At 41.0% G+C, this 21536-nt stretch overlaps 1 protein-coding gene across 3 annotated transcripts in view; it reads left to right on the top strand.

Annotated features, from left to right (window-relative positions):
- The window catches only part of tmem255a (transmembrane protein 255A), an 80612-nt gene that overhangs the window by 54535 nt on the left and 4541 nt on the right, over positions 1 to 21536 (top strand). For 2 of the 3 annotated variants that reach the window (XM_060832050.1, XM_060832048.1), the window contains 2 exons: positions 7846 to 8005; positions 17422 to 17568. In XM_060832050.1, coding sequence (XP_060688033.1) covers positions 7846 to 8005; positions 17422 to 17568 — 307 coding nt within the window. The remainder of the gene's footprint in view (positions 1 to 7845; positions 8006 to 17421; positions 17569 to 21536) is intronic. The other variant, XM_060832049.1, reaches the window with a different exon arrangement.

The raw sequence follows: 21536 nt of genomic DNA, 5'->3' as shown, positions 1-21536 counted from the left end.
AGATCAAGGAGAGATCTAATGTTGTTCTAGCTGCAGTTTGTCCTTCAACCTACATGACCAAAGCCAGCTGAGAAGACGGTAACTCTATGTGCTGTATACACATTGACTGCTGTGTTTGCCCACGTCTGTCAAATATTATTAACTGAGAAGCATTTTGTCCTGAGGGTATGAAAGGTAGGCCATTGTAAGCTACTTCTAAACTAGAAATAAAAACAAAATACTGTGGACGCTGGAAATCTTGAAAAAAAATGAAGTGGTGGAGAAACTCAGCAGGTCCAGCAACATCTGTGGAGAGAGAAACAGTTAACGTTTCAAGTCTGGTACAAATCTAAAGAATGTTAACTGTGATTCTCCCTCCACAGATGCTGCCAGACCTGCTGAGTTTCCTTAGCACTTCCTGTTTTTGTTCCTAAATTGAGTTTGTTTTACAGAATAGATATGTTGTTTTATGTACAGTGGATGAAAAAAACCCATAAATCCATTCACACTTGTCTCACTATTTATTGCACTCGTGCTTGTATTCTCATCCTGTCTTCTCTCTGCTCCGCCATCCCCAATTCTACTCGTCCCATTTGCCTCATATCCTGCTGAATGCTCGCAATGCCTTTTTAATAGCTTTGCAGATATGAATCAGATCCAGATTTATAACCTGTCTAACAAATCCACAACCAAGGCATCAAGTCAGTTTCTATAATTCAATGTACTTACAGAAACAATCATTTTTATATTGTTCTTCAGTAAACCAGAATTAAAATGGGCACCATTGAAGTAGAGGGAACAGAGAATATACAGCTCTTCAGATGATGTCTCACCAAAGCCTTTCATTAACCTGATCCTAGTTTAATACGAAACAATACCAACCCAGTAGCCATCAACTGGGGTAGCTTTGAGCATGAACATTTTGGGGTAGTTGCAAACAGTCCTGTCATCTTTGACTTTCATCCAATCATTATCCTCCAGCTCTGAATTCTGCACATCTCGGAACATACTTGTATGACATGTATTTACGGTACAGATCTCTGTACAATTAATTACTGATCTTTGGGCCCACTTCCACAGACAGTGCCAATCTATTTGTAATCAATATCCTCCTCGAAAGTTTGTATCGCGTTAAACTGGCCAGGAACAGATACAACTGAGTCATTTGTCTGTCCCAGCTGTTTCATAAAGACAACCATCAGTCCCACTTTCTTTTCCCAGAGACTGATAAATTTCCCCCCTTTCCTTGTATTTACCAAATTTCAATTTTTAAGTGACTTTGATTTTATCATACTTTTCAGTGCATTCCAGCTAACAATCAACTGCATTTAAAATAACTCTTCATCTTACACCTGGTTCTTGTGCCAAGTATCATAAATCTGTTGACAATTTAGCAACGTTTCTGCCATTGGAAGCAGATTGGCCTTTTTACTTTCAGAGAAACCCTTCATTGAACTGTTCTAATAAATTACCCTTTGAATTCCTGCTGGAAAGGAGAATATGCTCACATTGTAGAATCATTATAACACTGGAGGTGTTCATTCAGTCCATTTCATGTTGTCTGTGAAGCAATCCAATTAATCCATCATTCTGTTCTAGCACTCTAGCCCTGCAAACATGTCTCTACTTGCACATCATTGAAATATTGCATTCATGATGCCTTTCTGCCAGTGGTTAAAAATTATTTCGAGGGAACATTTTATACACTTCCCATTTTTTTGGAGAAGCAGATTTTGGACTTGGTCCTGGGACTTTGCTTTTAAAAAAAACCTAAAATTCAAACCAATTGTTCATCACACACAAACATTGTCTAGAACGCATGTTTTGCTGACAAGCTGATTATTCCATTACATGCTACTTTTGACAAAGACGTTTTGATCATATACCTCATCAATGACTTGAATCTCATGAAATTGTCTCCATTACTCATTGAAGAACTCAAGCAGGTTCATCAAACACAATTTACCTTTTGCAAATCTGAGCTGGCTGTCATTTATTAACACTCACTTTTCCACGTGACAGTCAATTTTGTCTTTAATTATTGTCTCCAAGCGTTAACATGTCCAGCTGTGTAACACGTTGCCAGGTTTAGCCCACACTTTCTGAAGAGCGGCGTAACATTTAAAATTCTCCAATCATCTGGCGCAGCTCCCCGTGTCTCAGGAAAATTGTAAGATTATGACCTGAGCCTCCAATATCCCACCCTTGTGTTCCTCAGTAACCTATGGTGAATCACAGCCTGAAAAGGTTACTTTCCAACTTTGGTGTTTCTCTTTATCTATTTTTAACCAATTCAGTTTCTCATCTATCTTCTCGTTTGCTGTGTCATTAGCAGCATCCGCTCCTTTAGTGAATAGGAATGTAATTTAGTAACGTCACTTTGTGTTCTGCTCCGAATTGTTAATGAACAGAAGGTGACCTGGCACAGATCACTTGTGAACCTCAGGAGAGGCTGCAACCTACTGGGGGAAAATCATTTGATTTCAAATCACCTCTGGCTGATCTGCAATCTATCTTGTGATATCCCCTGACACCATTACCCTTAATTTTAGCACAGAGTCCCTCATGCAGCACTTTGTTGAAAATCCTTTTTAGAAATACAAATAGATGAAATTGTTACATCCCAAACCAATTCTCATTAATTAGGAACCCAGGGACAACATTTTTAAAAAGGTACAACACTTGCTTTTCCCACTGACTGCTCAGTAGGGAAAAGCTCTTTCCTTATCTAATAATAATTTATGTACAGTATTGGATTATGCAACATCCCCTCTGATTCTTTTCCTTGCTGTCCATTTATTCAGGTGGATGGGGTTATTGCATACTATTGTGTGGTTGTGCGCTGACAATAATTTAAGGGGACTGATTTGTAATTGATTAGATTCCCTACAGTATGGAAACAGGCCCTTAAGCCCAACAAGTCCAACCGACCCTCCGAAGAGTAACCCACCCAGACCCATTCCCCTACCTTATACTTACCCCTGACTAATGCACCTGACACTGTAGACAATTTAGCGCAGCCAATTTACCTGACCTGCACATCTTTAGATTGTGGGAGGAAACCAGAGCAGCTGAAGGAAGCCCGTGCAGACACTGAGAGAATGTGCAAACTCCACACAGACAGTCACCCAAAGCGGGAATTGAACCCAGGTCCCTGCCTTTTTGATGCAGCTGTGCTAACCACTGAGCTACCATGTTGCTCCCCCCCATGTATGGAAACATCCAGATTGTTGCAAAGCACGTAGCTTGGAGGGAATATTTATATTGCAATACATTTTAAAGCCTTAGAGGTGTGGCTTCTACTGTTTTTCTCTCTCATGAATACTTTACTGCATTCACTCAAAGCCTGCTCATTAATTATGGTAAGTCAGATCCCAGTTTTTCCATCTTATCTTGAGCATTGTTTCAGTGCAGCATAAAAACATCTAAAATAAAGATATACAGGGAATGTGACCTGCAGAAAGTGTCTTGACAGAAATTGAGATTACCGCAATAATAATTGCTCTTTCTGTTGTGAACACGCAAGAGTTGGTGGATTTGTTGATACAGGGTTGTATTGAACAGTGCATAATGCCAGTGATAGCTTGCAACAGGGCCAGCTGAACTCTTTAACCATTTTATACATCCGACCTGAGCGATAATATATTTAGTCTGGTGAGGGAGCCAAATAACTGCAGGAATCATGTCCAGGAAAGGATTAAAAACTCAGCTATTTCTCTCTGTCCAGCTGAAGGTAACGCATGAAGTTTCTAATACATCACCCTGACAACATTACATACGTTACTAAACCCTGACCAGCATGCCTGCTGTTCCAGCTCAGGAACTCTGTTAAGAAAACAGTGGGACAATTTCAGAGGAACATGCAAACTGCTTTATCATTATTCAGGTGTCTCCAGATGGAAATGCTGTCATTCACTTGTGTGACCTGTGCATCACTGGCTAAGCCAGCAGTAATAGCCCGTCCCTAGTTGCCCTTTCAGAAGGTGAGCTGCCTTCTTGAATCATTGCAGTCCATGAAGAGAGAGATTTCTTCAATACTGGTGTTGACCGTGGTGGAATTGCAGAGACTTCTCTTGAGAAATTTATGACAGGGTTTTTTATAATGGCACATCACAGTGAGTGGCATTCATTGGGGGGTTTAATCATCACATGGCATTACAATATTGTTGAAAACAGGTGGATTTACACAGAAACATAGAAACACAGAAAATTGGAGTAGGAATAGACCATTTAATCCTTTGAACTTGCCCTTCCATTCAATATGTTCATGGCTAATCATTTAAGTCAGTCCCTTGTTCCTGCTTTCTCCTAAGCCATTTAATACCTTCAATCCTAAAAATATTACCTACCCTCCTCCTTGAAAACATTCAATGTTTTGGCCTCAACTTTCCTGTTAGGAATTAATAATTATATTTTTAGATTTTGTAGAGATTATTAATTGTAAATTAATAAACATTATTATCTCAGCAATTTCTGACCAATTAATTGTACAAAACACATCATTAGGTGAATTGCATGCTGTTCATGGAAAAATTGGCTTCCTTCATTTGACCACTATGTTAATGAAACCATGAGCATCATCTTAACTGAACTGCATTTCAGGAACAATTTCCTCCTGGTGGACTGGATAGAGAAGGGGCTGCTGACTTTAAATCACTGAAATACATTCCCCTGTACTCTATATTTCTGACGATTGTAGAGTTAGCAAACCTCAAACAGGAATTCCTCATTTCCTCTGCTGCCTGGGCATGAATGCATTGGTGCAAAGGTAAAATAAACAAAAAGGTGCAACCTCTTAGAGTCTGAGAACACAAAAAAAAGAGAAACATTTCTTGTTGCTAAGAACAAATACACAAGAGTGGTATTATACTTAGCACCACACAGTTTAGGCTTTGTCATCATTCATGCAATCATTAGCCTACAGTCATAGAGATGTACAGCATGGAAACAGACCCTTCAGTCCAACTGTCCATGCTGACCAGATATCCAAAACTAAACTAGTTCCATTTGCCAGCCGTTAACCCATATCCCTCCAAATCCTTCCTGTTCATACACCCATCCAGATGCCTTTTAAATGCTGTAATTGTACCAGCCTCTAGCAGCTCATTCCATACATGCACCACCCTTTGCGTGAAAACATTGCCCCTTATGTCCCTTTTAAATGTTTCCCCTCTCACTTTAAACCTATGCCCTCTAGTTCTGAACTCCCTCACCCTCAAGGAAATGACCTTGCCTATTTACCCTATCCATGCCCCTCATGATTTTAAAAATCTTTGTAAGGTCACCCTTTATTCGGTATTGATACCATTTTTGTATCTTATTTGACAAAAGCAGAATTATCTCTTTTACACAGTAATCTACATTGTTGGAACATTTTCCTTCCCACCACATTTCCCAAACCCTCCTGGCAATACAGATTTTGTTTTTGAGCAGAACCTGCGACACTCCTGTTTTTTCCCCCCCACACTCCCGCCTAACTGTGGTAGTGCTTATTTTCCCCCAGCACCCATGTTGCGTGTGTGCTAATACAGATTTTATCCTACATCTCCGTGCACTGTGCATAGGTTTTAATACTCAGTGATTAATTGAACCCAGTATCTGTCAAAGAAAATTCCACGTATTAGAAGGCATTTACACTTTCAAGTGAAGAGGCATATACTTTCTGTTTGGATTGTAATACAGTATCTTTGGAGAGCTGGGAATGACCCTAACTCAAGGGAATCTGTTATGAAGATGCTCCATTATTGATAGTTTTTGAAGAATTATTTTAAAAAGGAATTGTGGACAGTGGTTTATTGGATCCCTGAATTTGCTTGATTTTGAAAGGGAGTCACTGGAAGCTCATTGGGACTTCACTTTTAAAGAGAACTCTTGGAACTTAGAACTTTAAAGTAAAATGCTCTGACTTTGTTTTGGATATTATTTGGAGTTCAGTTGAACGACATCTTGCTGAGAGGGAAGCCAGCAGTTCACTTTCTGCCTGTCTAAGAACACCCTTTTGGAGAGTCTGGTGTGAGACCTGAAAAGCCTTTGAATTCTTGACATCTCCTGAATAAACTGTGAAAAAAGGGCCCAGTGACAGCTGCCTGTGGTTAGTGCCTTCCGCCTGTGTGTGACAGGATTTCCACTCAAAGCCATCTTGAGCATTTCACTCCTTATTTCTGTCAAAAACCACCAATTGTTGGTGCAATTTATTTCCTCAAAATTAATCTCTGTAGAGAAAGTTCTTCGTTTTTAATTGGAGTGTATCCATGTGTTGGGGTTTCTTCAAATGGTAGATATTTAAACTTTGGTATTTTGATCTTTAATACAAATTGAAATAACAATAAGTATAATCAGTTTTATATCTTTGTAGAGCTAGTCCTGTTGTTTAAGGAAACCTTTTGATGATCTTTCTTCTTCCAAACCTAATATATCTAAAGCATATAATTGACAATATTGGTAATTGGGCAAAACATTTAAATGTTATACTGTAACCAGTGGAGCGATGGGCCAAGGGAAGAACAGTGCTTTCCTCTAACTTTAGATGTTGCACTGTATAACCAGATTTACAAGTAGTGACAGATTGATCCTAACGCTTCAACTGTTATCTTTGTGTTTTGTAAATTTGATGGTCTGGCTGCATGAAGGATGAGTTGAACAAGAGGGAATTACAAATACACTTGTCAAACCAGTTAGTTTCTTTCCCTAACCATTTTTTTTTAAAAGAAAGCAATTGACATAAAAAACAGAAAAGTGCTGGAGAAACTCAGTATGTCTGCCAGCATTTGTGGAGCGAGAAGCCTAATTAATGTTTTGAGAACAATGACTCTTGTTTCTTGGTCATTTAATATTCCAGCTCCACAGTGCTTTGCTTTCATTTTTAGGAAAGAAATTGATGTTCCACTTGCTGCAAATGAATACTGGCAGCTCAAGCTCTAGAAGCTTGGTTTGCTTGCTTCTAACTCCAAACCAGCTACCTGAACTAGATATGTATCACTGAATGAAATAACTGATCTAATTGCATGCCCTGCTTGGCAGCAAAATGGCAAATTAATTATGTTTGTTTTAATAGGATGTGGGCATTGCTGGCAAATATTTTGGTTTATTCATTCACAGGATGTGGGTGGTATTGTCCAATCCCCATTGCCCTTGAAATTAAATGGCTTGCTCGGGTCACTTCAGAGGGCAGTTAAGAGTCAATCATATTGTCTGGAGTCACTTTTAGACTAGACTAGGTCAGAACAGTAGACATACTTCCCTAAAGGACATTAAAGAACCAGCTGAGATCTTATAAAAATCATTGTTTGTTGTCACGGTCTAGCTTTTAATTTCCAGAGTTTTTCATTGAATTTACTGGCTTCCTATTCTGGGATTTAGATTAGATTAGATTCCCTACAGCATAAAAACAGGCCATTTGGCTCGACAAGTCCACACCAACCCTCTGAAGAGTAACCTACCTAGACCCATTCCCCTACTCTCTATTTACTCCTGACTAATGCACCTTACACTATGGGCAATTTAGCACAGCCAATTCAGCTGACCTGCACATCTTTGGACTGTGGGAGGAAACCAGAGCAAACCCACGCATGGGGAGAATATGCAAACTCTACATAGACAGTTGCCCGAAGCAGGAATTGAACTCCAGTCTCTGGCACTGTGAGGCAGCAGTGCTAACTACTGAGCCACCATGCAGCCCTTCATGAACTTGTGTTTCCAAAGCATTTAACTGAATCGCCAGTATAGCACAATTTTCCTCATTACTTCTGGAAGAATTTACTATCTCCTCCTTTTGGTTGGGTCGGAGGGCATTTGATGGTGCATGGCACGTGGGGAGAGAGCATCATTCTTCAGATAGTCTCATCTTGTTTTATTCTTTTAACGCAGCCGAGAAACGTTGGGTGGCTACTACGAATATAATGATGTCGGAAGTTGCCAAGAGGTTATCCACCTGTACCACTTGCTGTGGTCGTCGACGATCCTCAATATTGTGGGCTTGTTTCTTGGGATTATCACAGCAGCAGTCCTTGGATCCTTTAAAGATATGGTACTGAATTTTCTGTGATTTTCAAAAATTAATTTGGAATAATGTCATATTATCTACATTAATGTCACTTTGTTTTGTGAGTAAGAAGTAAATAAAAACTTTCCTTTCTCTTTCTTGGAGCAGAGACAGTGGAAGATCTCCCTCCAATATATTGAACAGATAGTCTTGGCTCATCCTTTCTGAACCAGTGTTGAGGGAGTCTACACTGAGTTGCTGTCCTCTACATAAGACATTACATCCATGTTTTAAGACATGTACTGTTATGAAGAGGAGCATAGGAATTCTCCTCATTATCATGGTCAATATTCATGCCCCAGTCAAAATACTGAAACAAGATATCACATTTTGGGTCACATTGTGGTTTGAAGGAATTTCCTATGTACAATTTGACATGGCATTTCCTGTATTTCTACATTTAAAAGGAATTAGGGATGTCCCATCACTATGAAGGGTGCTACATAAATCCAAGTTCGTTCTTGTTAAATCAGCAAGCAAGAAGGTAACAAGCTCCCAGAGCTGCTGTAACACTGCCCTGTAGCTGGAACCTGCAAAAGGTTTGTAATGATCTTGGAAGTTAATGGCCATTATTTCTGTGTTTCCCCAGAGGGAATACTTCAGCAGTCATTCTGGCTGAGTCCCTCTGATGTCTCGTTCTTTTTGCAATTCTGCATTATTTTGTGCCTATGTAATCCTCTGGAATTTCATCTTATCATGATTAAGAATGTGTGAGTAATGCAAAGGAATTCATTGTTGGATTAAGAAACCATCGAAATTATTTATTACTTTGTTTGAATTAACTAAACCCTTAACATGAAAAGAAAACTTTAGCTATCATTGTACTTAGTACTACGTGACGGGGGCGGGGCCATAATTTTTGTGCAATAGAAAATCTTACAGTTTCATAGCATGTTTTTCTTACAAATTGAGGTGAAGTTGACCGAAAGGATATGCGTTGATATTCTCCCTCTTTTTTTCAAAGTGAACGTTAAGCTCTGATTCTCTTGCTGATCATCATTGTGTCCGGGGTATTGCCTGGAATTTTGCCAAGAAGGAATAACTCCAGAACCATTCAAAAATGGATGCCAATTTATGCTTCCTGATCCCACGCCTGGGTTTTTCAGTTTTCAGGAGCATCATTTAAGGGTGCAACTGGTTCAGGGCACAAGACTTCACCTGGCACTACCCACCTGGCCAGCTCCATTATGGAGAAAGGCATGGCCTTAGCATTTTTATTATTCATTCATGGGATGTTAGTGTCGTACTGGCTGGATCAGCACCATTACCCATTCCTAATTGTACAGAAGGCAGTTAAGAGTCAGTCACGTTGCTGTAGGTCTGGAATCACACGTAGGCCAGACCAGGTAAGGATGGCAGATTTGCTTGCCTAAAAGATACCTGAAGAAGGGCTTATGCCCGAAATGTCGAATCTCCTTCTCCTTGGATGCTGCCTGACCTGCTGCGCTTTTCCAGCAACACATTTTCAGCTCTGATCTCCAGCATCCGCAGTCCTCACTCTCTCCTAAAAGATATCAGTGAACCAGATTGGCCTTTCCTGACAATCAGCAATGATTTCATGGTCATCATTAAACTTTAAACATTCAACTGCTATGGCAGGATTCGCTGTGCAGTTTTCATGGAGATGGGACTGATTTTCAAAGGGGGCATGGTCTCCATCACCATAGAGGTGTTGTGAGCCATCACTTGCATAAAGGATAAGTTGAAAACTCCTCCTCTTGCCCTTTTGCTGTGCTATGCCCTTCCACTCCACTCCCCCAACCAAGCCCCTCATGTCCCCTGTGCCAAATGTCTATATCATTAACCTACCACTGTACAGAATTAATTAACCCTCTGGAGACAATAGTGTACCTAAAAATAAACTACTACAAAATCATTCAATTATAACTTTGCACATTTTAAAACAAAAGGTTTATTTTATTACAGGACAGTAACAGTGACAACCATCCAAACTCTTACAATATTGATAGCAGAAAGCCTATAACACAATAAGGCTTAGCTGGGAGCCCAGAAGTCATTACTCTGTTGATACACCTGAGCCCCTGGGAAAACATTACTTGATTGACAGTAAAATAAACAAAGAACTGTGGATAGTGGAAATATAAGCAGGAACAGCCGGAGAAATTCAGCAGGCCTGCCAAGATCTGGGGAGAGAGAAAGTTCCCAGAGCAGTGACCCTTCTTCAGAACAGTCTGATTAGCCAAGTCAGTTTCCAGGCCCAGGATTCCCTGAGAAGACACAAAGCATTTTAATTGGAATTGTATTAGAAAATTGAAATCGCAGCTCTGCTGATATTACGTGATGAGAGTTGTAACAGAGTCCTATGAGGTTAGCAAGTCACTTTGAATAGCCATGCAGGTCAGCATTAAGTCATTCATTCCAGATTCTGGACTGATTTAGTTGATGGGAAGGAAGGGATTTAAACTGGGACTTATGTGTCCCTAGGGATGTCAGAGAACTTGGACGTTTGCTCCCAACTGGAGACAGTGGGAATCAGGAGGAAAACTGTCCAACTGGAGTCATATCTGGCATAAAAGAAAATGGTTGTGGCAGTTGGAAGTCAGTCATCTCAGCTCCGGGACAATTCTGCAAGAGTTCCTCGAGGTAGTGTCCTAGGCCTAACCTGCTTTATCAACAACATTCCTTCCATCATAAGGTCAGAAGTGGTGATGTCAGCTGATGATTGCACAATGTCCAGCTCCATTCATGACTCCTCAGATACTATGCTGAAAATATGTTGCTGGAAAAGCACAGCGGGTCAGGCAGCATCCAAGAAGCAGGAGAATCGACGTTGCGGGCATGAGCCCTTCTTCAGGAATGCATGACCTGAATAATATCCAGACTTCGGCTGAAAAGTGACAAGTAACATTTGTACCTTTCAAGTGCCAGGCAATTACCATTTCTAACAAGAGAGAATCTGACCTTCACCATTTGACGTAAAATGGGGTCACCATCACTGAATCCCTCAATATGAAGATCATGGGGGTTACCATTGACCAGAAACTGAACTGAATTAGTCATATAAATCCCGTGGCAGGTCAGAGGCTAGGAATCTTGCCACAAAAGTCTGTCCACAGTGTACAATGTTCACATCAGGAGTGGCTGCAGCTCCAACAATATTCAAGAAGTTTGACGCCATCTAGGACAAAGCAGCCAGTTTGATTAGCACTACAGCCTCAAACATTCAGTCCTTTCATCGATACTCAGTAGCAGCAGTGTGTACTATCTACAAGATGCACTACAGATATTCATGAAGGCTCCTTGGACAGCACCTTCCAATCCCACAACCACTTCTATCTAAAAGGACAAGGGCAACAGAGGTATGGGAACACTACCACTTGAAAGTTTCCCTCCACGGGTCTCACCATATAGGCATGGAAATATGGTGCCATTCCTTCAGTGTCGCTGGGTCAAAATTCAGGAGCTCTCTCCCTAGCAGTATGGTAGGTCTACCTACATCAAACAGACTGCAACAGGGCAATAAAATTCTGGCCCAGCCATCTACACCCACATCTCATGAATGAATAAAGAAGTAAATTTATCTTCAGTGGTCTTGACAAGAAGCTGAGTAGGGGGTGATTATTAATGCAAACAGAACTGCTACCCCATTATCTGACTGTATGAAATGAAACACACACATGGGTTTGGATTTGTACTTACAAAAAGAGGAAATCTAGAATTCTCTCCTCAAAAAATGTGGTTGTTAATACTCACTGATATTTAAGTTGTTCAGACTTCAGTTAGGAGCAGAGATCAGCCATGACAAGTTGAATGTTGGAAGAAACTCAAGGACATAGTGATCTGCTGCTGTTCCTACATGGAGTGACCAGAGAATTCTTGGAATGCTGCCTCCGCAGGCACCTGCACCTTGCAAAGAGGAAAACTTGAAATATTTGTAAAATGCCGAAACAGGACATTTCCAGAGTGTTAGTTCCATAATATGTATTATTGCATAAGAACATAGAGTTTAGGAGCAGGAATAGTCCATTTAACACTTTGCCATTCATTATGAAGATAGTTAATCAGTTTGTGGTCTCAACTCCATCTTCTTGTCCCTGTCACCCACTTTATTACATTGTCTATCATAAAACCAAAGTCCACCTTAAACGTTACAATCAAATCTCTACTGCTTTCTGGGGAAGAGAATCCCACAAATTAATGTCCTTCTGAGAGAAAACATTCCTCCTCATTCTTTAAATTATTGTGCTTTGGATAAAGGTGAATTTAAAAAAAAATTCATTCAGGGGATGAGGGTGATACTGTTTATGCCAGCATTTATTGCCCATCCCTAATTGCCCAGAGGGCAGTTAAGAGTCAATCACATCAATGTAAGTCTGGAGTTACTTGTAGGCCAGATTGGGTAAGGGTGGCAGTTTCCTTCCCTAAAGGACATTAGTGAAGTAGATGGGTTTTTTCTGGCACTCGGCAATAGTCTTGCGGTCATCATGAGATTCCTAGTTCCAGATTCTGGTGCGATTCAAATCTAGGTCCTGAGGACATTATACCAAGATCCTTCAATTAACATCCCAGCCACAAAAGTATTAGGCGATTGGCTCCCCATATTGTACTTGGAGTTCTAGAATGCATTTCATAAAACACTGTCAAAAGTTATTATAAAATAAAAGCTAATGGTGTAGTGTTGCACTTGATAGCAGATAGACCAGCTTACAGGAAAAAATGAGGACTGCAGATGCTGGAGATCTTCCGCCTAGGAACCCGCCAATCAAGGGATGAACTCCGATTTCTCCAGTTTCCTCATTTCCCCTCCCCCCACATTGTCTCAGTCCCAACCCTTGAATTCAGCACCACCTTCCTAACCTGCAATCTTCTTCCTGACCTTTCCGCCCCAACCCCCACCCCCACTCTGGCCTATCACCCTCACCTTAACCTCCTTCCACCAATCGCATTTCCAATGCCCCTCCCCCAAGTCCTTCCTCACTACCTTCTATCTTAGCCTGCTTGGCACACACTCCTCATTCCTGAAGAAGGGCTCATGCCCAAAACGTCAATTCTCTTGCTCCTTGGATGCTGCCTGACCTGCTGCGCTTTTCCAGCAACACATTTTCAGCTTACAGAAAACCCAGTAAAGGGGAACATTGGTCTCTTTAAGGAGAGATGTAAATGTGTTCGAAGCATTGAAAAGATTAACTAGAAAATTACCTGGAATGGGTGAGTTGGCTAATGAGGCAATGTTGGACAGATGAGGGTTGTATCTACTGGAGTTCAAAAAAAGTAAGAGACCACTTGATTGATCCTGTAAGGTCATGCCAGGGTGCATATAAGAAAGATTCTCCCACAAAAGAATTTAAATTCACTTTTTAAAAATAAGATGTCACCCTTTTAAGCAGATCTAAGTGGTTCTTTTTTCTCACAGATTGCTGTGAATCTGGAACTCTCTTCTTGAGAAGGTGCTGAAAGGAGAGTTCTTAAGGCAGAGACAGATAGATTCTTGATAAAAGACAAGGTGAAAATTATATAAAAATCGGTAGTAATGTGGTGTAATCTGATCAGCCATGATCTTATTAAATGGCACAGCAGGTTCAATTGGGCGCAGTGGACTATTCCTCTTAATTTGTGTGTTCCCTAGTTCTAGTCCCCTCCAGAAGAACCTACTGGTATCCACCATTTCAAATCGCCTTGGCATCTCACACGGTTTCATAAGATCACCTCTCAATCTTCGATATGGGTATAAAGGTAAAAGTTGTCATAGGGTTGCTGTCTCAGTACAGGGAGATGACTGGTGGTGGTTTAAACACCTAAGGCAGGGGGAGAGGTTGAGAAGGAGAGTCCTTTATGATAACCCCAGCCAGGGTGGGAAATGAACTCATGCTGTAGACAAGCCAGCTGTCCAGCCAACTGAGCTGACCAACCCCCTAAATATGGATAGATGAGATAAACCAGTATAGGTTTAGTGGGCGGCACGGTGGCACAGTGGTTAGCACTGCTGCCTCACAGCGCCTGTAGACCCGGGTTCAATTCTCGACTCAGGCGACTGACTGTGTGGAGTTTGCACGTTCTCCCCGTGTCTGCGTGGGTTTCCTCCGGGTGCTCCGGTTTCCTCCCACAGTCCAAAGGTGTGCGGGTCAGGTGAATTGGCCAAGCTAAATTGCCCGTAGTGTTAGGTAAGGGGTAAATGTAGGGGTATGGGTGGGTTGCGCTTCGGCGGGTCGGTGTGGACTTGTTGGGCCGAAGGGCCTGTTTCCACACTGTAAGTCTAATCTAATCTAAAAAAAAAAGGTCCAACTTGTACAAACTTTCTTCTAAAACTAGCCATTTATCCAAGAAATGAATTGAGTGAACCTTCTCTGAACTGTTTCCAATGCAATCATATCACTTTTGAACTAAAGAGACCAAAACCATACACTGTGTGAGACACAATTAATCTGTGCAATGTTAGTAATGGTTTATTACAGAGCTTCAACCTTCATTAAATCTCTTTATCATACTGGCTTCAGAGTTCTACAGCCATGTGAAAATGGACAGTTGTTATTACTTACCTCTGCAAGGATTACCTTGGCAACGGATGGTGTAATTAGGGGTTACATTGAGTGAACACTTTGAAATTTATTTGGCTTTTAAGAGAATGTGCCTTCTGATGTGGTTTCTTTGATTTTTTTTGTTTCCTTTAAAGAACGTCTCCACCTAGCCTGATGTATGCTGAAAATGAATTCTGATGATGCAATAACTGGTGTGGGGCCATTTTCTACTTGTGGTTTTGAAACAGTACTTCTGACCTGGTTATAGAATCCACCCCAAAACAAACAAGCTCTCATACAGGCTAAATGCTATTTAGTCCTGACGAGACATCTCATTGTGGACTTGTGCCTGTCCTTACCTTCTGAGGCTATGATATGTTGAATACAAGTTAAATCAATGACTAGAATGAAGGGACTAAAAGTATGATAGCAAAATTTGTGGAGATCACAAGGATTGGTAGGAAATTAAGCAGTTGACACAAGATAAACAAGTCTACAAAGAGATGTGGCAGGTGAATTATAATGTGAGAAAATGTAAATTGTTCATTTTACAGGATAAAGAGAAAAGCAGTATATTATTTGAATGTAGATTAAACTACAGAACTTTAGGGGTTTCTCCCCCCACAAACTGGATGTCGGCATCATTGTCTGGGCCAGCATTTATTCCCTGTCCCTAATTGCCTTTGGGAAAGTGATGGTGAGAGGAGTGCTTGATCTGCTGCAGTCCATTGGGTGTAGTTAGACACACAATTCCATTAAGGAGGGAGTTACAGCATTTTGACTCAGCAACAGTGAAGGAACAACAATTATTATTCCAAGGCTGGAAGGTGAGTGGCTTGAAGGGGAATTTGTAGATAGTGGTGTTTCCATGTATCTGCTGCCTTTGTCCTTCTGGATAGTAGTAGTTATAGGTTTGGAAGGTGCTGTCGGTAAATTTCTACTGCGCCTTTGATAGATCCTGCTGCTAATGGGGCATCAGTGTTGGAGGGAGTGAAATTTTTGAGAATGTGGTATCAATCATGCAAACTGCTTTGGTTTGGATGATGTCAAACATCTTGAGTATTATTAGAGCTACATACATCCAGGGAAGTGAGGAATATTCCGTCACACTCCTGACTTGTTCCTTGCAGATGGTGGACCAGCTTTGGCAAGTCAGGAGGTGGGTTACTAACTGCATGATTCCTCGCCTCTGACCTGCTCTTGTAAGCACAGCACTTGTGTGACCAGTCCAGTTTAATTGCTAGTCAATAGTAACCCCCAGAACATTGATAGTGGATAGTGATGGACATACATTGAATGTTGTGGGGTGATGGTTAGATTCTGTGTCTTGTTAGAAATGACTATTGCCTGGCACTTGTGTGTGACTGATACTTGGCACTTGTCATCCCAGGCCTTGTTATTGTCCAGATTGTGTTACACCTGGGCATAAACAGCTTCAATATTCAGGAACTCAGAGATTTGGGCATCAAGGTATATGAATAATGAGACGTTAGTCTGTATGTCTGGCAAGTGACTTAGAAGGCAAGTGCAATATTGAATTAGAAGTGGGCTCAATGACTTCAGCTCTTAATTCATGTTCTTGTGGGAAAAAAAATCAAAATTGCAATATTTAAAAGTGGCATATGTGAAGATACTTTTCAAAAATTGCACATTTTTCTACAGTATTAAGATGCCACTGACCATCTCGATAATGGTGCCATATCCCTGGGCTCAGGAAATGTCATCTGGGACTCCGTCATCACTATCTGGCAACCAATCCAGCAAGGTCCATTAGATACATCTTGATTTAGTACAATACCTTATACATGCTCCTGGCACCCAATTCCCTTTATCCACAAAGGGCTCACCATGTGTGTAGACATTAAAAGGATAGCAGTTGGACTGCCTGTAATGCTATTCCCCCCCATCCTCACCATATAAAGTGACGTTTGACATTAGCAATCCACATGTGCCTTTAAAAGTTCATCATATAACCATTTTCCAACACCATTCCCTCTGGTCAGATGGCAAGAAGTTGGAAAGATGGGATTGATTTCTTAAGCATCCAGTGCTATAGTCAGTATAGATGGTAAATGATTAGCTATACCCATATAGCTATTCTCAATAGAACCTGTTGCACTTGGAAGTGATATACACAACCAGCAAGGTCCCAGGATTGTTGACCACTTCATTCTATATAGGACAGCACTTGGTGTGTTTCAAGTAGTCTCAACCCTCAATGAACTATGAAATTGTAAGTTGAAAATTGTCAGGAGACTCGTCCTTAGTCACTGTCGACTCATTCTTCCTAAGTGTACAACCCACTGATATAGACAATGTGCTGAAATGTTTTGAGTGTCTGTTTGGGATGAGTAACCAGACAGCAACTAGTATCTCCAGAGAGATGAACTACTTACCACACAGGAGGAGGCCATTCAGCTCATGATGTTTGTGCAGTTCAGAATGTATGTCAGCCAGGATGTGTGGGCAGGAGACAGGAATTTTCATTTTCTTGTATGCACAATTTCAAAATTTAGTTCTCAATTACAGTTTTGAAACTTGAAATTGAAACAGTTTCTCATGCTCTTAAATCTGTGTGCACAGTCAGAGTATTTAAACATTTATTATACACTGAGTGACATTGTGGGAGCACTCCCTTTGAAAGAATATCCACAGCTAACTGCATAAGTCCATTATTTTTCTAACAATGGCACTGTGGATTAATAGTGCTCCCAGCTGTGATGGTCTTTGTGTGGTCAATTTTCACAGCTAAAATATTTATACCTCAATGAATAGCCCAAAATTTGAGTCTTTTATTAAACTAAGTTTACATCCAAAACAGCTTCGCTGAAGAGATTAAGTGTAAAGGGGATTTGTGGTTGCAGAATTACTTCACTCCTGTTGCACCCAAATGGTTATATGTGTCTTTCTCTGATCTTACTCCAGCAGACACCAACTGCTTCCCAGATCACGTACGCACCTGAACCTCCAACTCCACCCATAATGTATGATCCTGGACAGCAGGTACTGGCCTACACAAACTTCTATCCTGGGCCTCCACATCTGCCACCTTACAGCCCATATGATATTCAGGTACAGTACTTAGATATCAAAATTGTTGGATTAAAATCACTGCATAATCTTCCATTCCTTGACTAATTAAATGAAATGTGATATATGCTAAATGTGTGTTCTTTAAATCATGGTGGTCTTTTGTTGTGGGGTACATTTAGCTTAGTTGACTAGGTGGCTAGCTATGGTTCCTAATAGTGTGGCTTTGTGAGAATAGGTGAATTATATCCCCCCTTTACAACCTCCTTGGTTGGCTGGGACACTCTCTCTTTTAAACTTCTTGAACACAGCTATCCCTCTCTCTAATAAAACATATAGTTGTCAAATGTCTAAAATAACAGGAAGGTGTCAATCATAAGGTTTCCTTGAGTGAAATAAAAAACAACTTCATTATCTGCTCCAAGAAAAATAAAGATGTTGTGTTAAGCAAACACAGGTACAAAGTTAGAAGGGTTAATGTCCAAACAAAAGGAAAATGAAAAGATTGTACAGTTTTAATGTTCTTGAGGTTTCCCTGAGGTACAACGTTTTAACCTGAGACCATGGTTGTTTCAATTGATGCCTTGCATCCTCAGCAACAGCAAATATTTCAGATGTCCTGAGTTTTTGGTGTTATGATGGCTTTTCCTCATCAGCTCTGCCACCAGGACATCTTTCTTTCTTCAGTGTCTAAGTTCATTGCTTCAGGTCGGATCATTTCAGGTGATCGCTTTCATCTCCAGACTGTAAAACTTAGCATTCAGGTGGTTTCCAAATTTTTGTTATATATGATGATAACGCCAGCAGTGTAGGTGCAGTTCCCATCCTGGCAGAGATAGAATTGGACCTGTCACTTCATCCTATCTGTCTTGAAGGAGGTGGTAAGCAATGGCAAGCCACCATGAAGAAAAGCTGCTAAGAAAGTGGATCAGAACAAAGCATTAATTGACAATGAGCCAATGATCTATCTTTAGGCAGTCCACACCTTTTAGATGCCAAAGGTTTTGGCATTGTTTTAAGCTGACAGAAATGCAGGCAACCCCAATAGGTAAACATAATCAATGATGGCAGTAAGCCATATGCACCAGAATGTTCTTAATCATGTTGTTTGCATTTTCCTAAGATGTTGTCCTGTTAAGATCGGCTTGTACACAGGCTTCGTAGCGAAGGAAAGTAGGCACTTGATCTGGTATGTCAGGGTATAAAGGTGTTGATTGAAGATAGGATCATAGACGCTGCTGTCCTGAATTCCACAGTGGAATATTATGTCAGTAATGTGGGGTTCACCCATCAAGAACTGTAACTTGGACTAGGCTTATCAGACTCATGTAAATGAGACCCGAGGCCCTCTACTGGATATTTCTCATGTCTTTTCAGTTCCTGATAATCAACATGACCTGCACAAAATTTATGCCAAAATTAATCAACACTGTAATGGTAACAGTCCTTTACCAATTAGAATGGAGAGTGTGGTGCAGGTAAAGTAATGGTAACAGTCCTTTACCGATTAGCAGTTGAGCTCTGTTGTCTCTGGCATGGTACTCTGCACCTGAAACTGTATTAAGTTTGGTGCCAAGAGTTGTATATCTGCTGTAGATGATGGTAATTTGAGCGCAAGTCAGAAATCCCAAAGTTCAACCCTTCCTTACGTACTCACTAAATTTTAAAAAAAAATTGCTTGCTGGCAGAAAATGTATTCCTTTCCCAATATAATGTGAGTGCAGCATACTAGGAAAATGAAGATCAATACAGATGGCTCAAAGTTCAACTAGTAATTCTGCTTAATGGGCGAGTTACCTACCCTATTATCAGACATTTGCCAGACTCCTGGGCTGGAATACAAGAATAAATTTCCAATGATCAGCTTTAACTAAAGCAGTTTTTTAAAATAGTTTCTCAGCTGCAAAACTAATATAATCCTACAAGCTGTCTTTTATCAGTTTCAGGCAGGAAAGTGTTTTGTTTCCCATTCTGCTGTCGTTGAGTTCACTATGGGCATTCCTTATGCAATAGAGACAGACGTTGTCAAACTCACTCAACAACACTTCATTCCTAATTCTGCTTCTGCCATTGTTTCCTATGTGGTCCACGACAACTGGATCCATCTCATTCTCCTATTTTTTTCTGTTCCAACTGCAATGAAATGTCTTTAACCCTGACCCGACAATGAGCCAGACTCATTGTCTGGCAGCACAACTTTTGGAACTCTTAGTCTTGGCTACAGAGAACAAAATCTATCCCCTTACTATACTGTCTCCCATCACAATCAAATTATAGAGTCATAGTGTCATAGAGATGTACAGCATGGAAACAGACCCTTCAGTCCAACCTGTCCATGCCAACCAGATATCCCAACCCAATCTAGTCCCACCTGCCAGCACCCAGCCCATATCCCTCCAAACCTTTCCTATTCATATACCCATCCAAATGCCTCTTAAATTTGCAATTGTACCAGCCTCCACCACTTTCTCTGGCAGCTCATTCAATACCCGTACCACCCACTGTGTGAACAGTTGTCCCTTAGGTCTCTTTTATATCTTTCCCCTCTCAACCTCAACCTATGCCCTCTCGTTCTGGACTCCCAGACCCCAGGGAAAAGACTTTGCCTATTTACCCTATCCATGCCCCTCATGATTTTATAAACCTGTATAAGATCACCCCTCAGCCTCCGACACAATAGGGAAAACAGCCCCAGCCTGTTCAACCTCTCCCTATAGCTTAAATTCTCCAACCCTGGCAACATCCTTGTAAATCTTTTCTGAATTCTTTCAAGTTTCATAACATCTTTCCGATAGAAAGGAAATCAGAATTGCACGCAATATTCCAACAGTGGCCTAACCAATGTCCTGTACAGCCGCAGACCCCATTGAATGGCCTGCAGTCCCACGGTACCGTGTTCGGTTTGTTCATCCACCGTGCAGACTCTTTCATCTTCCATACAGACAGTAAGAACCTGTTAGTTAAGGACAATGATCAACTATCCTCCTGTAATGAATCTGGGGTATCGCTACCTCTGGTTTTCACAGCCTCTGGTTTAGGCTACTAACCAGATCTGTACCACTTCCTAGCCTATTGGGTATGACTAGGTGAAAGTGCAGACTGCAGATGCTGGAGATTAGAGTCAAGATTAGTGTGGTGCTGGGAAAGCACAGTAGGTCAGACAGCATCCGTGGAACAGGAAAATTGACGTTTTGGGTAAACGTCGATTTTCCTGTTCCTCAGATGCTGCCTGACCTATTGTGCTTTTCCAGCACCAATCTAATATTGGGTCTGACTGCTTCCTAGGATAGGAACAGTGTACAGCTAACCTTTCCCCTCTCTAATGCCCCACAACATCTGCGGTTCAATTAGTCCTAGCTGAGATTTGTAGCAATACAGACACATAGCTTAGATGTAGAGGTGACATAGTGCCACAATGATTAGCTGGCTGCAGGAATTTTCTCCGTGTGCTCCAGTTTCCCCTCTGTCCAAAGATGTGTAGGTTAGGTGGATTGGCCATGCTAAATTGTAATTTCCAGGCTAGACGGACCGGCCACAGTAAATGCAGGATTGCAGGGGTGGGGTGGGAGGTGAGTCTGGGTGTGATGCTCTTCAAATGATAGGTGCAGGCTCAATGGACTGAATGGCTTCTATCTGCACTGTACCCATTGTGTTGTGGGGGGATCACAGTACTCTCTACAAATTCTCACACGCTGTCATTGCTGCATATCGCTTCCACTGCCATCCGTAAATAACACTGTTTAACCTATTCAGTGAACTTACTCAAAAACTGAAAACTATAAGCCAAGAAATTTATCTAAATTTGGATATAGCTAGACTATTTTAAATATTGACTCTTTATGAACACACTTATTGCTGGCATTAAACATCAGTTTCTTTCCCCTCTCCAATTCACGCGCTCAATGATTTTCCAGATTTTACACTCGTCATAATGCACTGTGCTGCTTATTTCTGTAATCCTTTTTTGAGCCACGCCGATGTGGTAATGTCTGATTCTGCTTCCAGGGATG

Source organism: Hemiscyllium ocellatum, chromosome 11, assembly GCF_020745735.1.
Source record: "Hemiscyllium ocellatum isolate sHemOce1 chromosome 11, sHemOce1.pat.X.cur, whole genome shotgun sequence".
Taxonomy (NCBI): domain Eukaryota; kingdom Metazoa; phylum Chordata; class Chondrichthyes; order Orectolobiformes; family Hemiscylliidae; genus Hemiscyllium; species Hemiscyllium ocellatum.
The sequence above is the reverse complement of the archived record's forward strand: the minus strand, read 5'-3'. Positions and strand labels throughout refer to the sequence as shown.